The 15,806-nt window shown below is 48.9% G+C and overlaps 1 protein-coding gene across 2 annotated transcripts; it reads left to right on the top strand.

The window, feature by feature from the left end:
• The first annotated feature begins 11,643 nt into the window (after positions 1–11,643).
• Positions 11,644–14,777, top strand: PRPH (peripherin). Of its 2 annotated transcripts, none has more exons than XM_006870081.1 (9): positions 11,644–12,261; positions 12,566–12,626; positions 12,816–12,911; positions 13,306–13,473; positions 13,563–13,688; positions 13,769–13,989; positions 14,085–14,134; positions 14,373–14,452; positions 14,712–14,777. In XM_006870081.1, the coding sequence occupies exons 1-9, from the start codon at positions 11,720–11,722 to the stop codon at positions 14,775–14,777; spliced, it is 1,410 nt and encodes a 469-aa protein (XP_006870143.1). In that variant the 5' UTR covers positions 11,644–11,719. The 2 variants fall into 2 exon arrangements, with proteins under 2 accessions (XP_006870143.1, XP_006870142.1); XM_006870080.1 differs by having other exon boundaries at positions 14,709–14,777.
• The last annotated feature ends 1,029 nt before the right edge of the window (positions 14,778–15,806 follow it).

Raw genomic sequence — 15,806 nt, 5'->3', positions numbered from 1 at the left:
CTACCCCACTCCCTAAAAGAAACAAAAAATCAGAGGGAATGGAAGAAAATACTGTTGAATGATGATGCATGGAGAAGATTATAATCATTGCAATGAAACAATGGTGTAAGGCCGATGTTCTCCCATGTAAACTATCATTCAGTTCACACACACACACACACACACACACACACAAAATTTGTGTTGGAAGAAGTACAGTCAGAGTGTGCCTTAGAAGCCAGGATGGTCAGAGTTAGTCTCTCATACTTAGGAAATATTATCAGGAATGACCAGTCCCTGGAGAGGGACATGATATTTGGTAAAGTGGAGGATCGGTGAAAAATAGGGGGACCCCCAACAAAATGGATTGGCGTAATAGCATCGGCAATGGGCTCAAATGTAGCAAGGGTGGTGCAGGACCAGGCAGTGTTTCGTTCTGTTGTGCATAAGGTCACTATGAGTCGGTACTAACCTAATGGTACCTAATAATCACAACACCCGAAGCAAGGGCCTACTGGACAATGAATGATCAACCAATAGTGATCTCTGACTCTGAATGATATAGAATCTATGGAGGAGCTGCTAGGAAAAGAGGTTGGTTACAGGACTCCTACCCATACATGCATACTCCACGAGAGCGGGAAATCTCTGGCTCCAGAGTCTCTCCAATTGTGCTATACCCCAAGCAGGGTTGACCGTATCTTTGGCTTTGCCTTGGGCAGGGAAAAGCTCTCATAAGGCACCATCTTCTCAGAGATCTGCAGAAACAAGTAGAGATGAGATGAGAAGGCCAACTTCTTTCCTGATAAGTGATGAGACCTTGGGTAAAGCCTCTCTCTTGGCCTTACTTTCTCCATCAATAAAAGGAAGTCATTGGGTACTGAATCTTCTAGCAGAAAGAGTCTGTGGTTCTAGGACCCAAAACCCCTTTTTCTTAATTAACCCAGGACCCCTGCTAATGCTGTGAGTTAGGCACTGGGTTGCTAACCCCAAAGTCAACAGTTCAAACCCATTAGGGGGAAAAGATGAGGCTGTCTGCTCCCATAAAGATTTATAGTCTCAGAAACCCTATGAGTCGCTGTGAATATGAATTAACAGCAGAGGCTGTGGATTTTGTCTTTGGTTTTTTGTGGGTTTTCACTCCTTTCCCCATCACACCTGTAGGTTCTCCCTCTGCCAACTTCTTGTTGTGGGCCTACAATTATCTTCAGGTTTTAAAAGTGAAGAGAATTGTAGGCCCACAACAAGAAGTTGTGGCTTTTTCCTGAAGACAGTGACTTATCTCCTTCCTTTGTTGTTTAATTTCTCAAAGGGTTCATTTTCACACACACCACTTCCAGATGTCAGAGAACCTGGTCTGTGCCCCACAGCTCCTCCCAAGGTACTTGCCATCTCCTTCTGCAGCTACATCCAGCCTCATTCGCTGGAGCTTTCTTTTTTCCTAAATTCCCACACTGCCCACTTAGAGTCCCACTTAACTCAGCAATCACTCCTTCTCTGACTCATTCTCCAGGCCACTGCTTTGTACCACAAGGGCACTGAAGACAATGGGAATATCGCCCAGGAGACAGCCCTGTGAGACTTCCTTTCAACTCTGGGAGGAATTTACTAAATCCCTGTCACTCCTCCTCTTCTCCTTGGGTGGTATCATCTACACCCAGGGCCTCAGTTATTCACTCCTTCACCTCAGGTTTTGTCTGTGCTGGGCATTGAAGACACAAAGAGAAATAAGAGACTCCCAAAACTCTGTTCTGGCTCTAGCGTCAGTTTCTAACAATTCCCTTATGGGTGTCTCTCAGCCCAACTCACGCTCATTGTGGTCCATATGGAATACACCCTCTGCTCTCTAAACCTCCTCCTCTTCTTGACTTGATTACTGATAACAACATCACGACTATCTGGGCAGTCTGGCTTCCATCTCAGTCAACTTTGTCTCCTCAACTCCCTCAGTTTCCATTCTCTCCTCAGTCCAGACACTGCTCAATCCTGGCTCCAGCCTTTTCACAGGGTCCCTGCCTCCCACCTCCCTGTTTACACATAGACTGCCTGCTGCCCCCAGATCCCCAAACATACAAGTCTGATCATACCCTGGGCTCCTTCTCCTATCTTCTGATACACTCTCCCTGAGTGGTCCCTTCTGGTCCCTGGTTTTAAGTAACCAATCCTGCATCTCTAGCCCTGATCTCTCCCAGACCCCAGATTCATACAACCAACTGCCTTCTTGATGTCTCCCAATGGAACAGTTCAAAGTGAATGTGACCAAAAGAGAACTTCTCATTTTCTCCCTGAGAGGAAATCTCCAGTCATCCCTACCTTAGGAAATGGCGCCATCTCTCCTCAGTTGCCCAGAAGCAACTTATCAGCAATGCTGTTTTATTAACACCTGCTCACTGCTTTCCTCCCCACTGCCTGTCCAGATGCTGTCACTCACTCAGCTGGACCTTGGCAGGAGATTCATTTGCCCTCTCCTCCAATTCATGCTCTCTTCAGCTGCCAGACTGGGCTCTTATTAATTGACTTTTTTTTTTTTTTTTTTAACCCTTGTTAACGTTTTGCTCTAAAAATGCATAAACACAGAAAAGTTGAAAGAAGAGCCCAATAAATACTCAAATGCCCTTCATACAGCTTCAACAGGTGCTAAATTTGCCATTTTATTCTCTAGAATATATACTTCTTTGTTGATATGTTTGAAGGAAGGTTGCAGACATCATGACACTTACCCCTAAAAATCCCAGCAGGCGTCTCCTCAGTACAAGGACATTTCCTTACACAATCACATGCCCATCAGCAGCACTTAAAGCCAAGAATAATCATTCCATAACCTATAAAATACAAACTCTCCAGTAGTCTTTTTCTTTTCAAATACAGGATCCAATCTAAGTTTATATATTGCATTTCGTTGTTATAGCTCTTAAGGTATATTCTCATTTAAGACAATCCTGGTGTGGCACTGTGGATTAATGAGCCAGACTGCAAAGCTGTTTGAACTGCAAGGTTGTTAGTTCAAGCTCATTAGCTGCTCCTCGGAAACCCTATACAGGGTCGCTATGGGTCGGAACCGACTCAAAGGCATTTAACAACAACCATCTTTTTTTAAAAAATGACCAATGTCCAATCAGTACACAGGACAGCTGTCAAGAAGTCCTGATGTCACAATGGTTAAGTACTCAGTTATTAATAGAAAAGTTAGCAGTTCAGACTCCTCCAGAGGCTCCACAGGAGAAAGGCCTGGGGCTCTGCCCCCATGAAGACTGCGGGCCTAGAAACCTCGTGAGGCACTTTGGGGGCACTGCGGTCCTAGAAACCCCGTGAGGCATTTTGTCACATGGGGTCGGCGTGAGTGTGAATCAACTCCATGGCACCTAACAATAGAACAATTGTCATGAATGTCCCAATTCTGAAACTGTCTTCAGATTGACTTTTAAAATCATAAGATAAGTTACGAAGCTGCATAAAACTCTCCAATGGCTTTTTTTGTTTTAATTTTATTTTGAATTGAGTCATAGTTTACATGAAAGAACATCAGTTTTACACTCATCATTTCATTGCAATGATTACGATCTCTTCTGTGCATCATCATTCAATAGTATTTGCTTCTAGTCCCTCTGTTCTGTTTTTGTTGTTGTTTGTTTGTTTTTTGGTGGGTGGATGTACACAAAAACACTCAGGAAAATATAGTCATTTAGACATCCAAAGGGCACATTCTGCATGCCTGCCTCCTGGCTGCCAACACATAGCCTTTCTCTTTCCATGAGTCTAGAGTCCTCAACTGCTCCCTCTCTCCATGTCATCATCTCTGCCTCCATCTCTGGTGTCACTGCTTCTATGGATAGGGTCCCACTTTCTGCTCATTCTCTTCTCCCTTGATGGTCCTAGGGTCCTCTGTTCCTGGACTATAAGATTAACTACTCCTCCCACCCATGGCTTTTCATTGAACTCAATAAACTGTAAACTCTTTACTCTCATTTACAAAGCCTGGCAGACTCCAACTCATTCCTGTCCCTCTTATCTGACCTTTACTACCCTCCCCTTCCCTTCATCTCACTCTTGTCTCACTAGCCTGTCTCCAATTTGTCAAATATGCCAAGTTTATCCCTTTCGTAAACTGCTGCCTCTTCCCTCTATCCAGGTAACAAATAAATCATGATCTTTAAATCCTGGCTTCGGGGCGGGGGTGGGGGAAGACCATGAAGGACATAATTGGGACAATTGGGGGAATTTGAAAATAGACTACATTAGATATTAGTGCATCAATATTTTATGGGTGGGATTATAACTGTGGTTATGTAGGAAAAAAAAAAGTCCTTGTTCTCAGGAAATGTGTGCTGAAGTATTTAGGGATGAAATATGATATCTGAAAGTTACGTTCAAAGGAATTGTGGCAACATGTGAAAAAGTGGTGAAAAGGGAGAAGAGTGTACTGATGCTCACACAGAAGCACGCTTTCAACTTTTCTCTAGGTTTGACATCTTTCAAAATAAAATTGGAGATTCCCAATGGAATATTCTGGTGTGGCACTGTGGGTTAATGCATCAGACTGTAAAGTCATTTGAACTGCAAGGTTCAAGCTCGCCAGCTGCTCCTTGGAAACCCCACACAGGGTCACTATGGGTCGGAATCGACTCGACAGCAGTTAACAACAACAACAATGGAATAGTGTTGTTGAGTCGATTCTGACCTATAGCAACCCTGTATAGGGTTTCCTAGGAGGACTGATAAGTTTGAAATGTCCTTGCAGTTCAAAGGACTTTCGGCAGAGTGCTTATCCCAGCGGAACACTATTGTTGTTATGGTTATGTGCTGTGGAGTCGGTTCCGGCCCATAGCGATCCTGTACAGGATTTCCGAGGCTGTAAATCTTTACGGGAGCAGAAAGCCTCATCTTTCTCCTGCGGAACCGGTGGTAGTTTCGAACTGCTGATCCTGAGGTTAGCAGCCCGATTCGTAACCACTACGCTACCAGAGCTCCTTAGTTAGCCATAAAGAGAAATGAAGTCCTACTACATGCTACAACATGAACGAACCTTGAAAACATGCTGAGTGAAATGAGTTACATGCAAAAATGTAGTGTATGGTTTCATTTATGTGAAATACCTAGAATAGGCAAATGCATACAGGCATGTTACTAGTGACATGCAAAGGTGGGGAGAGGGAGGAGGAATGGGGAGTTATTACATAAGGAGGACCAAACTTCTGTTTGGAGTGATGAAAAGCTTTCAGACATGAATAATGATGGATGCACAATATGGTGAATGTTATTAATATCACTGATTTATATGATTATAATGTTAATATCACCATAGATATGCACTGCACTTCGAACCACAAGGTCCGCGGTGTGAGGCCACCAGCCGCTCCTCGGATAAAGATGCTTTCTGCTCCCTCAAAGATTTAAAGCCTCGCAAATGCTATACAGGGTTGCTATGAGTCAGAACCGGCTTGACAGCACTTAACAACAACAAGTTAAAATGAAAAAATTTTGTTATAAATATTTTGCCATAATAAATTCTTAAAAATAAAATAAGGGGAAAGACGGGCAATTTGAAGAAAACAATCTTAGTCTAGGAATTCTCAGATTTTCATGTGCACTAAAATTCACCTGGGGCAGGGGGTTAGGGGGTGGCATGGGGGATTGGATGGTGGGTGTTAACATACAGGTAATAGAGATTTAGAAAGCCTGGTGGGACTGAGGTGATTTTGAGGCAGGTTCCCAGCCATACCTTTAGAATTGGAGCTTCGTGTTCCTCTGGAGTGTGGCTTGCTGGACACAACATGTTCCTTCCTGGGTCAGAAGGTGCAACCCTGTTCTCCAGTGAGGGTAGTTAGTAAGATAGGCCGGTGGACACATGGATTTGCAGTGAGGGAAGGACTGAAGATTGTAGACACAGTAGAAGACAAGGAGGCAGCTGGGAACAGATTTCCCCCTTCTTCTTTGGTCTTTGATTTCTGGGAACAGAGGAGCCTCCAGGGGAAGAAAGGGATCAGGGCTTCAAACTCTTATTACCAGGGCTGCTCTGATTCTGTTTTATATTTCCCCCATGGATAAATCTCCTCCTCTGTTAAAAGGCGGTCCCAACAGATTATCCATTGCCAAATTGAGTCTGGTGTGCTGTAGGATAAGGTCGGTTTGAATAGAAAGGTCGGCCGTTCAAATTCACCAGCCGCTCCTCGGAAACACTATACAGGGTCGCGATGAGTCGGAACTCACTAGACGGCGCTTAACAACAACAACAAATTTCAATGAGTTTAGGGTCTGGCATTCAATAAACATGGATACATTCAAACTGCAGAAATATCATTCTGGCTTCTGGCCAGAAGGTGGCAGCAATACATCTATTTTCCTCTGTTGTTAAATGCTGTGACGTAGATTCGGGCCCTGTACTACCAACAGCCAAAGAGCAATTTTTTTTTTTTTTTTTCCTTCCCAGATGCCTTAGATTATCCAACAATTTTTTGACCTAGGTGCTTACGTAGGAATCACAGAAAGAATGATAAATAAGACCTGATGGGTGCCTTTATATTGTTAGGGAGGAGTCAGACATAAATTAATTACTAGTTTATTAGCTGTGTGACCTTAGGTAAGCTTCTTAACCTCTCTGTGTCGCACTTTCTTCACTGTAAAATGGAACTAATAATACCTATGTTGTAGGGTTATTTCGAGGATTAAAGATGACACACGTGTCAAATGTTTAGCACAGTGCTTGGCACATCGGGAGCATTAGCTATTACTACATGGCACAGTGAGAGGAAAGATGAAATGAAAAATATGTTCATGGTGCTTCCTAACTAGGAGAGGTGGAGCCCCAATATGGAACTAATAGGGGAAAGATTCCACTTTGGTGGAGACCCCGCAGCCCTTGGAACAGATTGGGAGATCCACCATGTAAAGTGCAGACCTGGGTAGCTCCCAGGCCCAAAGTACTCAACACCAGCAGGACCAACCAGGGTGCACCTTCCCAGAGAGGAAGATGCCATTAGCTCACTGTCATTTCAGACAAGCACTTTGTCCCTCAGATCCTCAAGTCCTAAGTGATGGGGAAGGAGAATCATGGGGACCAAGGAATAGTGCTAACTTCTACATCTGAGATATTATAAAGAGTTCAGTAGTAAAGTCAGCCTGTTCCTGGTAGGACTCAGAGTCAGGGACATAAAAAGGAAGTGCCAAGAAATGCAAAGAAATCTTGGTGAGTATATTGGACTTTCTCAGGTATAGAATGGAAGTTTGAGCCAATCCTAGACCTTGGGGGACAGGTATATCTCAGTTGACACTTTGTTACAGTTAATTGTTGTAATTGTTAAGTGTTGTACAGTCGGTTAGTACTCATAGCAACTTTATATAGGGTTTCCTGGACTTGTAAATCTTTGCAGGAACAGAATGCTTCATCTTTCTCCTGTGGAGCAGCTGCTGGGCCCCAAACACTGACCTTGTGGTTTGCAGTCCAGTGCTTATCCTACAGTGCCACAGAGCTCCCATTACAGTTAATAAGGAACATGTCATTTCTCCTCTATCACATGGGCTGAGTAGAAGACAGTCAATATTGTCAAGCACCACTATGAGCCTTGCCGTTGTTGAGTGCTGTCAAGTCCATTCCAACTCCGAGTTACTCCACGTGCACAGAATGAATCACTGCCCTATCCTTCGCCATCCTCACAATTGTTATATTTGAGCCCCTTGTTGCAGCCACTGTGTTAATCCATCTCACTGAGGGGCTTCCTTTTTCACTAACCCTCTACTTTCTCAAGCATGATGTTCTCTTCCCGGGACTGGTCCCTCCTGATAAGATGTCCAAACTTTATTAGATGAAGACTCATCATCCTTGCTTCTAATGAACATCCTGGCTGTACTTCTTCCAGGACAGATTTCTCTGTTCTTCTACCAGTCCATGATATGTTCAATACTCTTCTTCAACACCATAGTTCAAAAGTATCAACTCTTCTTGGTCTTTCTTATTCACTGTCCAGCTTTCATAAATGAAACTACCATGACTTCAGTCAGGCACCTTAGTCCTCAAAGTAACATCTTTGTTCTTTAACAAACCTTGCCTATGAGCCTTACAAAATGCTAATTGCTTTACACCTAAGTTAGATCTCATAACATCCCTAGGAGGAAGCTGTCATCAGCCCCACTTTACAGATGGAGAAGATGAAGCTCAGCAATGAGAAGTAACTCTCCTAGGGTCACATCGTTAGTAAGTGTCCATATGGATGGCCTAATGTCCTCTTCTCCTCTATTCCACTTCAGCCTCAGTCATCTACTTCCTTAGGAAAAGAGTCTTTTTTATTATCCAAAAGATCACCTCACTAATCTCAACAATTCATGCATCCCACTCTAAAAACAGCTACATGTCCTTCCACTGTGTGTCTGTGCACTATGATTGTTATTTGACCTTATCTGGAAGTCCAGCTGTAGACAGACTCCTTTACTCTTCCAATCTCTCACCCTGTCTTGCCTATACACCCCTCTCTTCCAGCTCTGAGTCCATGGCCCATCATTCAGTAGGACTCTTGTGAATAACCTACACTTCATTGTTCACGTTCCTTGCAAACATCTGGACGCATCCAATTGCCATTTCTCTACAAGTTTTCTTTTAACCAGAGCAGTCAAGGGAGACAGAAGGAGGAGGGTAACCATAATACTGGCTAATACTTAATATAGCACATATTGTGTGCCACACACTAAGTGCTTTATGCATCGTAACTCATTTAACCCTCTTAACGTTATGAAGTTGTTGTTGTTAGGTGCCATAGAGTTGGTACCAACTCAAAGCGACCTTATGCAGAGCAGAAGTAGGTATTATTATTATCCTCCCTTTATCCATTTATGAATAAAGAAAATGGGGTGAATAGAGGTTAAATCACTCATGCAAACCCAAAGCACACAACTAATTAAGCTGAGGAGCCAGGATGGAACCCAAGCAGTTTGTCCAGAGTCTATCTCTTAATCAGCATATTGGCTGTCCAGTAGACTAAGGAAGGACAAGGCTGTCTTGGCCTCCATCTGTCAGTCAGGCCGGGCTTGGCTCCTTCTTTCCTGAGTCTAGCACTGCTCTTACCCTCCAGTGAGGATAATGCAAAGAAAGTTCAGATCTCTACCACAATGTCTTGCAGGAGATTAAATAATGCCAATAATAATAATAAAACAACTAAGTTAGATTTTCAGCCCTTACTGCCTGTGTCCTAAGCATCTTACATCACATGTAGCTTTTCATTTAATCCAACAGCCCTATGAAGTGGAAACTAAAATTAGCCCCATTTTACTGAGGGACATGGAGGTTGAGTAACAAGTCTAAATTCATGTAATAGGGAGTGGTGGAGCCGATGAAATGCTTGGCAGTTGGATGATACAAATCCTGGCTATTAACCTTGGCTCTTATCTACCTTCCTCTGGCCCCTGAATCCTTCTGAGTGAAGGGAGGCTTCCCCTGCCTCTCCAACAGGTCTGGCTCCCCATCTAGTACAAGCTTACTCACTCCATAGCCTCCAGAGCCCTGCTGAAGAAGTCCTCCGGTGCCCTCCTTTCTTAGGCTCTAGATGGTGAACTAGGGAAACTCCATCTGAAACTCCCTGGGCCCAGCTCCAGCAAACTCAAAGGCCAGGGCTACTACCACAAGATCCCAAGAAAGACAAGGCCTGAGCAATCCTACAGAAGCCCTGAAGAGTCCAAGTCTTGCTTGCCCCTCCCCATGCAGTGCCAGCTAAGACTCCCAGTTAGCTTCCAGGGACAGCCGCAGGGGCAGGGCGGGGCCTAGTCTGGAGTTGATGGGGCTCCAGGCCAATGGCCTAAGGGGCTGCGGCAGACACCACCAAAACGCTTCCTCAGTTCATTCATTCCCACACCTGCCAAGTGCCTCACCCCAATCCAGGCAAGACCCTGCCCCTTCTTCTCTTCCAGGGGTTAGGGAAGTACAGGTATTGGTTTACCCATCCTATTTTCTGCCTCCCATCCTCCCTCTTCCCATTCCCCTGGCAACCAAATCAGAGCCATCAAGGAGAAGGACCTGGCAGCTGCACAGGCAGAGACTAATGGCTCAGAAGGAAGGAGGAGCCTGCAGAGGAGAGGAAGCCAGTTGGGATGTGAGCAGGGCGGGCGTTGGCCCATCTTAGAGGACGCACAAAGAGGGTGGGGGAAAGAAGGCGGGGTTCCTTGGTCCTGCAATGCCGAGGAGCTAGCAGGCCAGGGAGCCGCCCTTCTCCCTAAGGCAGAAACCCAGCCTGAAGTCCCAAGCCTGCTTTCCCAGATGCCCAGCTGTGTCCTATGGGCCAGTTCGTGGTGGATCTCCCCCTGCTTAAGAGCCTTGGAGTCCCGGGCAGCAGCAACCCCATGATTGGGCAAACCCAACAGGCACCCTGGTTCCTGCAGACCATCTGAGCTCGCCTTTGTCCACTCCTGGGCAGCCTGTGCCTGCATTCTGGAAGCCATTTGACATACAAAGGCCAGACATCAGCCTGCCTGATGCTAACTCCTGGGTATGGAGGGTGAAAAGGGCCCTGAGGTTGTGTGTGTAATGGCTATGTGTGATGTGCATATGCATTCCTTTATGGATACAGCTTGTGGCTCAATTTGGGGCCTTTACTCTCTTTCCCTCTTTTATTTTTCATTCCCTGGACCTTTGGGGGTGGGCACCTTCTCTTCCCCCACCTTTTCCCTATCAGCTCCACCTACCCCTGGGGAACCGCAACTTCCCAATACTGAAAACCTGATGATTTCTGCTCCAACATCCATCTCTCAGCCTTGGCAGCAGCTGCTGTCCCTCATCCCCCTCCCCTTTTACCTCAGGAATCACCCTGGTTCCCGTAAGGCTAGTGACTGAACAGCAGTTGAAAGGGGGAAGGGAGGATCCAGCAAACCCAGACAGCACAGCTGGCCCACTCCCCTCCACTCAGCCTCTGGCAGGGCACAGCCCCTCCAAAGAGGAATTCAGAGCTGGGACCAGACACCCTCAGCCCCATCTGGTATAGGCCCCCACCCCCCACCTCCCCGTTAGGACCTGGGGCAAGTCTGGGTCTTTGGGGCTGTCTTTAAGGCTGAGACACAAGTAGGCCACCTTTGCAGGGCCAAGTGCTTAGGGGAGGGGGAGGGAAGATGACCAGTCCATTAGCAGCAGAGATGGCGCCAGACACCAGCCCTTCACAGGACCCGGGGGATTAGGGAAAGACCAGCCCTTCAGCAGCCCCCTCAGCCGCCTGTCCTCCATTTCTCCCTGGGTGTGGTGAAGTAGGGGGTGGTTGAGAACAGGTGAAAACAGAGGTTGGTTGTCAGGGCACAATTTCTGGAGCCTAAGCCAGGCTGCGACTCTCAACTGAGCTACCTCTTCCCTAGTGCTGTGTCAGAGTCTGCCCTTCAACCTCGCTCTTCCTAGCCCTCGATTTTTACCAGCTGTTTAGGGCAGAGACCCCAGGTCAAGTCAGGCCCACCCACCTTAGGCTGTCTGCCCACCCCTGGACTGCCTGTGGTGCCATCCCTGCTTCCTTTCTCACCAGCAACAGGGGGGAATCAAGTAGTCCAGGCGCCACAACCAGGGGAGAGCGGGCGCTGTGCTCTTGCTTTTTCTGCTCCACAGGGTGGGGCGTCCCCCTCCCCACACTGCCTGGCCAGCCGTCAGGCCAGTGGGAGGAGCTGCCCATACCCCCCCCTTGAGTTCTCAGGCCTATAAAGCCGCCTGGCAGCGGTTTGCGGCTTCTTCCCAGTCCCCGGCCTAGCTCTGCAAAAAGTGATTGCCAGTCCTCAGTCCTCAGCCGCCATGAGCCACGCGTCGGGCCTCCGGACCAGCATCAGCTCCACCTCGTACCGCCGCACCTTTGGGCCACCGCCCTCGCTGTCCCCAGGAGCCTTCTCCTACTCGTCCAGTTCCCGCTTCTCGAGCAGCCGCCCGCTGGGGTCCGCGTCCTCGGGTTCCTCGGTGCGTCTGGGCAGTTTCCGCGGCCCCCGGGCCGGCGCGGGCGCGTTCCTGCGACTGCCATCGGAGCGCCTCGACTTCTCCATGGCCGAGGCGCTCAACCAGGAGTTCCTGGCCACGCGCAGCAACGAGAAGCAGGAGCTGCAGGAGCTCAACGACCGCTTCGCCAACTTCATTGAGAAAGTGCGCTTCCTGGAGCAGCAGAACGCGGCCCTGCGTGGGGAGCTGAATCAGGCCCGGGGCCAGGAGCCGTTGCGTGCCGACCAGCTGTGCCAGCAAGAGCTGCGTGAACTGCGACGGGAGCTGGAGCTGCTGGGCCGCGAGCGCGACCGGGTGCAGGTGGAGCGTGACGGGCTGTCGGAGGACCTGGCGGCACTCAAGCAGAGGTCAGGAGGCAGGGCCTAACCGCTGCAAGCCAGCGCTCCTCTCGCCACCGCTGCAAGCCAGTCCACCTGTGTGCAGGCCTTAGCCTTGCTTGCTGACTCCAAGCTCCCTTTGGCGCTGAGTCCCTGGGGAGTGGAGTTTAGGCCTCCCGTGTGTATAAAGGGCACCCTTTCTCACCTCCCAACCAGTTAGAGGGAAAGAGAGAGAACTGCAGCAGCCCCTGACCTGGATTCGGAGGGGCATCGACTGAGGCAAGAACTGTCCAGTGCCCCCCCCATCTCAGCCTGTACCCACTCTTCCCTCCAGGTTGGAGGAGGAGACGCGCAAGCGGGAGGATGCCGAGCACAATCTGGTGCTGTTCCGCAAGGTAAACCCGGGCCCTCGTGCGTCTAAGCCTGCCTCCAAACCCCTAACCGCTGCCCTGCGAATTCAAGGTGTTAACTGTGGGTGTGGAGAGGAGACTAGACACCTCCTGAAGCAGACAGGAGGGACCTGGCCTTTTCTCTGCTTGAGCTTTCTCTCACTTCTCTTGAACCCCTACTATCACTCCACGAAGGACGTAGACGATGCCACCCTGTCTCGCCTGGAGCTGGAGCGCAAGATCGAGTCTCTAATGGATGAGATTGAGTTCCTCAAGAAGCTGCACGAGGAGGTGAGCAATGCTGGGGTGGACCCGGGTGCCAGTAAGGCTTCCAGGGGTGGCAGTGGTCTTATTGAAACTACTGAGATGACGCTCTGGAGAAGGCCGGCTGGAACAGCGGCCTTGGGAATGAGAAGTGAGATTGTCTAGGTGGACCCAACCAATCAATTCCTTTCTACAGGTGGTTTGACTTCCACCCCTGCGCCACCTAATGGCGAGTAGGGGAGCTGCACCCCTATAACCTGGTAGTTAAGTTCCAACGTGGCTCATGCTCTGCAGTCCTGCGCGCAACGCACTCGCTGGCGCCCCCTTCTGTTCATTCGTGTGCTACTTCCCTTCTCTGTGCGTGGATTGTGCAGCGGGTGTGGGATCTACACCGCGGACTTGTCATCTGCTTGCCTCGCAGGAGCTGCGAGACCTGCAGGTAAGCGTGGAGAGCCAGCAGGTGCAACAGGTGGAGGTGGAGGCAACGGTGAAGCCGGAGCTGACAGCGGCGCTGCGGGACATCCGCGCTCAATATGAAAACATCGCGGTGAAGAACCTGCAGGAGGCGGAGGAGTGGTACAAGTCTAAGGTGTGAGCACACCCTGGAAGGGTGGAGCCCCTGGGTAAGGGGAGAGCGCGTCCCGGCCCGATCACGTCCTGGGGTCCCTTACTTCGCAGTACGCGGACCTGTCTGACGCCGCCAACCGGAACCACGAGGCCCTGCGACAGGCCAAGCAAGAGATGAATGAGTCCCGACGCCAGATCCAGAGTCTGACGTGCGAGGTGGACGGGCTGCGCGGCACAGTGAGTGGAGGGCTGTGCGTCTGGCCGGGGTGCGGGCGATGGAGGCCATGTCCCCACCGTCCTGATTCCCTGTCTCCCAGAACGAGGCGCTGCTGAGACAGCTGCGGGAGCTGGAGGAGCAGTACTCCGTGGAAGCCGGCGGCTACCAGGCGGGCGCCGCGCGGCTAGAGGAGGAGCTACGGCAACTAAAGGAGGAGATGGCGCGGCACCTGCGGGAGTACCAGGAGCTCCTCAACGTCAAGATGGCCCTGGACATCGAGATCGCCACCTACCGGAAGCTGCTGGAGGGCGAGGAGAGCCGGTGGGTGGGGCTGCTGGGATGGGTAGTGAGTTGGGGGTATGGAGTAGAGCGAAGGGGTGCCTGGGCAGAAATGCTGACCAAATGTCTCCCTCTAGGATCTCTGTGCCAGTCCATTCCTTCGCTTCCTTGGGTATAAAGACGACTGGTGAGTCACCCCCCACTTGGCTTCTGACCTGTACCTCCCCCTTGTCTGCTTCTGTCCTAACCAACCTTGCTATGGCTCCCCCTAGACATCTGTTCTCTCAGGAGCAACTCGGTTCTGGCCTACATTACCCTCCACTCCTCCTGCCCCGCCCCTCCCCTCACGGACTAGAGTGGGAGGTTCATAAAAGAAGAATAATCTCAAACTTTCCTTCTTGGTTTCCTCATCCTACTCTCTCCAGTGCCTGAGGTGGAGCCTCCCCAGGACAGCCATAGCCGGAAGATGGTTCTGATTAAGACCATTGAGACCCGGAATGGGGAGGTGAGACGGGTTCCTTTGAGCTCAATGCCCCTTGATGTCTCATATTGTTTCTGAGCCCCAGTCTGGCTGCAGCTGATTTTAGGATGTTGTGGATGTGTGTTTTTGTTTTTGTGGGGAGGGACAAAAATGACGTGGACAGATAGATACACTAGACCCTATCAGGTTGTTTTTGCCAAGGAGGGGACATCATGCCCCAAAGGAGCTAAAAGGAAGGCTGTACTAAATAGCTTGTGCCACTAACATGCTTTGCCCCCAGCAGGTGGTGACAGAGTCCCATAAGGAGCAACGCAGTGAACTAGACAAGGCTTCTACTCACAGCTACTGAGCCCCTGGGATGGAGAGCCCTGACTTGCTCTAGACCAACTCAAAAGCCCAAACCCTAAACTAGTCCTTAATTATTCTCCTCTCCCTCTGCATGTATCTGGGGTGTGGCTCTAGTCACCTCTTCCCTGACCCATGACCAAGCCCTACCCAGTCAGTAGTAGCCCTGCCCTGATGATTAGATGAGATGTGACCTGTATATGCTTTCTTCTCCTATCCTGGAAAGACGACAATCATTCCTCAAGACAAGCCCACCCCTCCAATGATCAGTGGGGTGGACACAGTCTGAGTTTCACTTTTAAATCAAATAAAACTACTATTTAAAGAAAATTCTCCAGTTCATTTATGTCTATGGGAAGTGGGGCTGCTTATGGGAAGGAGACAGTGCACTGGACCACAAGGTCAGTTTGAACAGCAAGGTCATTGGTTCAAACTCATCAACTGCTCCTTGGAAACCCTATACCGGGTCACTGTGAGTTGGAAGCAACTGGACAGCACTTCACAACCACAATAATCATGTTTGTGTATTTTCTGGCTCCCGTTCTCTTAGCTTCTGTGACCTCTGTATGCCCTTCTTGCTTTCCCTGACCTCTCTGTCCTGTCCATCCCTGCCAACCTGTTCCCACCTGCAGCCCTGAGTGTCCACATGCCTGCTGGGTGTCCCATAGGTCCCGCAGACTCAGCAAGTCCAAAACAGAAGTCCTCACCTCTGCCTCCCTTCCCACTATGTTCCTTCTGAATTCCTCATCCCAGAGAAAGGGACCTCTATGACCCCTGTCATCCTGATTAGAACTCATTTATCTTGTTTTTGTTCGTTGCCATCAAGTTGATTCCCACTCCTGATGACTCCATGCATGTCAGAGCTCTATAGGGGTTTCAATAGCTGATTTTTTGGAAGTAGATCACTAGACCTTCTAAGGCACCTCAAGTTCACATCATCTTACTTCTCCTTCTCTTCCTTTTCTTCATCTACTCCCCCCAGTTCTGTTCATTCTACTCCTTAACTCTTTTTTTTTTTTTTTTTAAGGTTTTT

The sequence above is a fragment of the Chrysochloris asiatica genome, unplaced genomic scaffold (assembly GCF_000296735.1).
Source record: "Chrysochloris asiatica unplaced genomic scaffold, ChrAsi1.0 scaffold00138, whole genome shotgun sequence".
Lineage (NCBI taxonomy): Eukaryota > Metazoa > Chordata > Mammalia > Afrosoricida > Chrysochloridae > Chrysochloris > Chrysochloris asiatica.
This window is presented reverse-complemented; position numbering and strand designations above follow the sequence as displayed.

Coding starts and splice junctions, on each gene's coding strand:
- PRPH (XM_006870080.1), top strand. CDS start 11,720: ATGAGCCACGCGTCGGGCCTCCGGACCAGCATCAGCTCCACCTCGTAC. Junction 12,912..13,305: donor TCAAGAAGCTGCACGAGGAG/GTGAGCAATGCT, acceptor CTTGCCTCGCAG/GAGCTGCGAGACCTGCAGGT. Junction 13,689..13,768: donor TGGACGGGCTGCGCGGCACA/GTGAGTGGAGGG, acceptor CCTGTCTCCCAG/AACGAGGCGCTGCTGAGACA.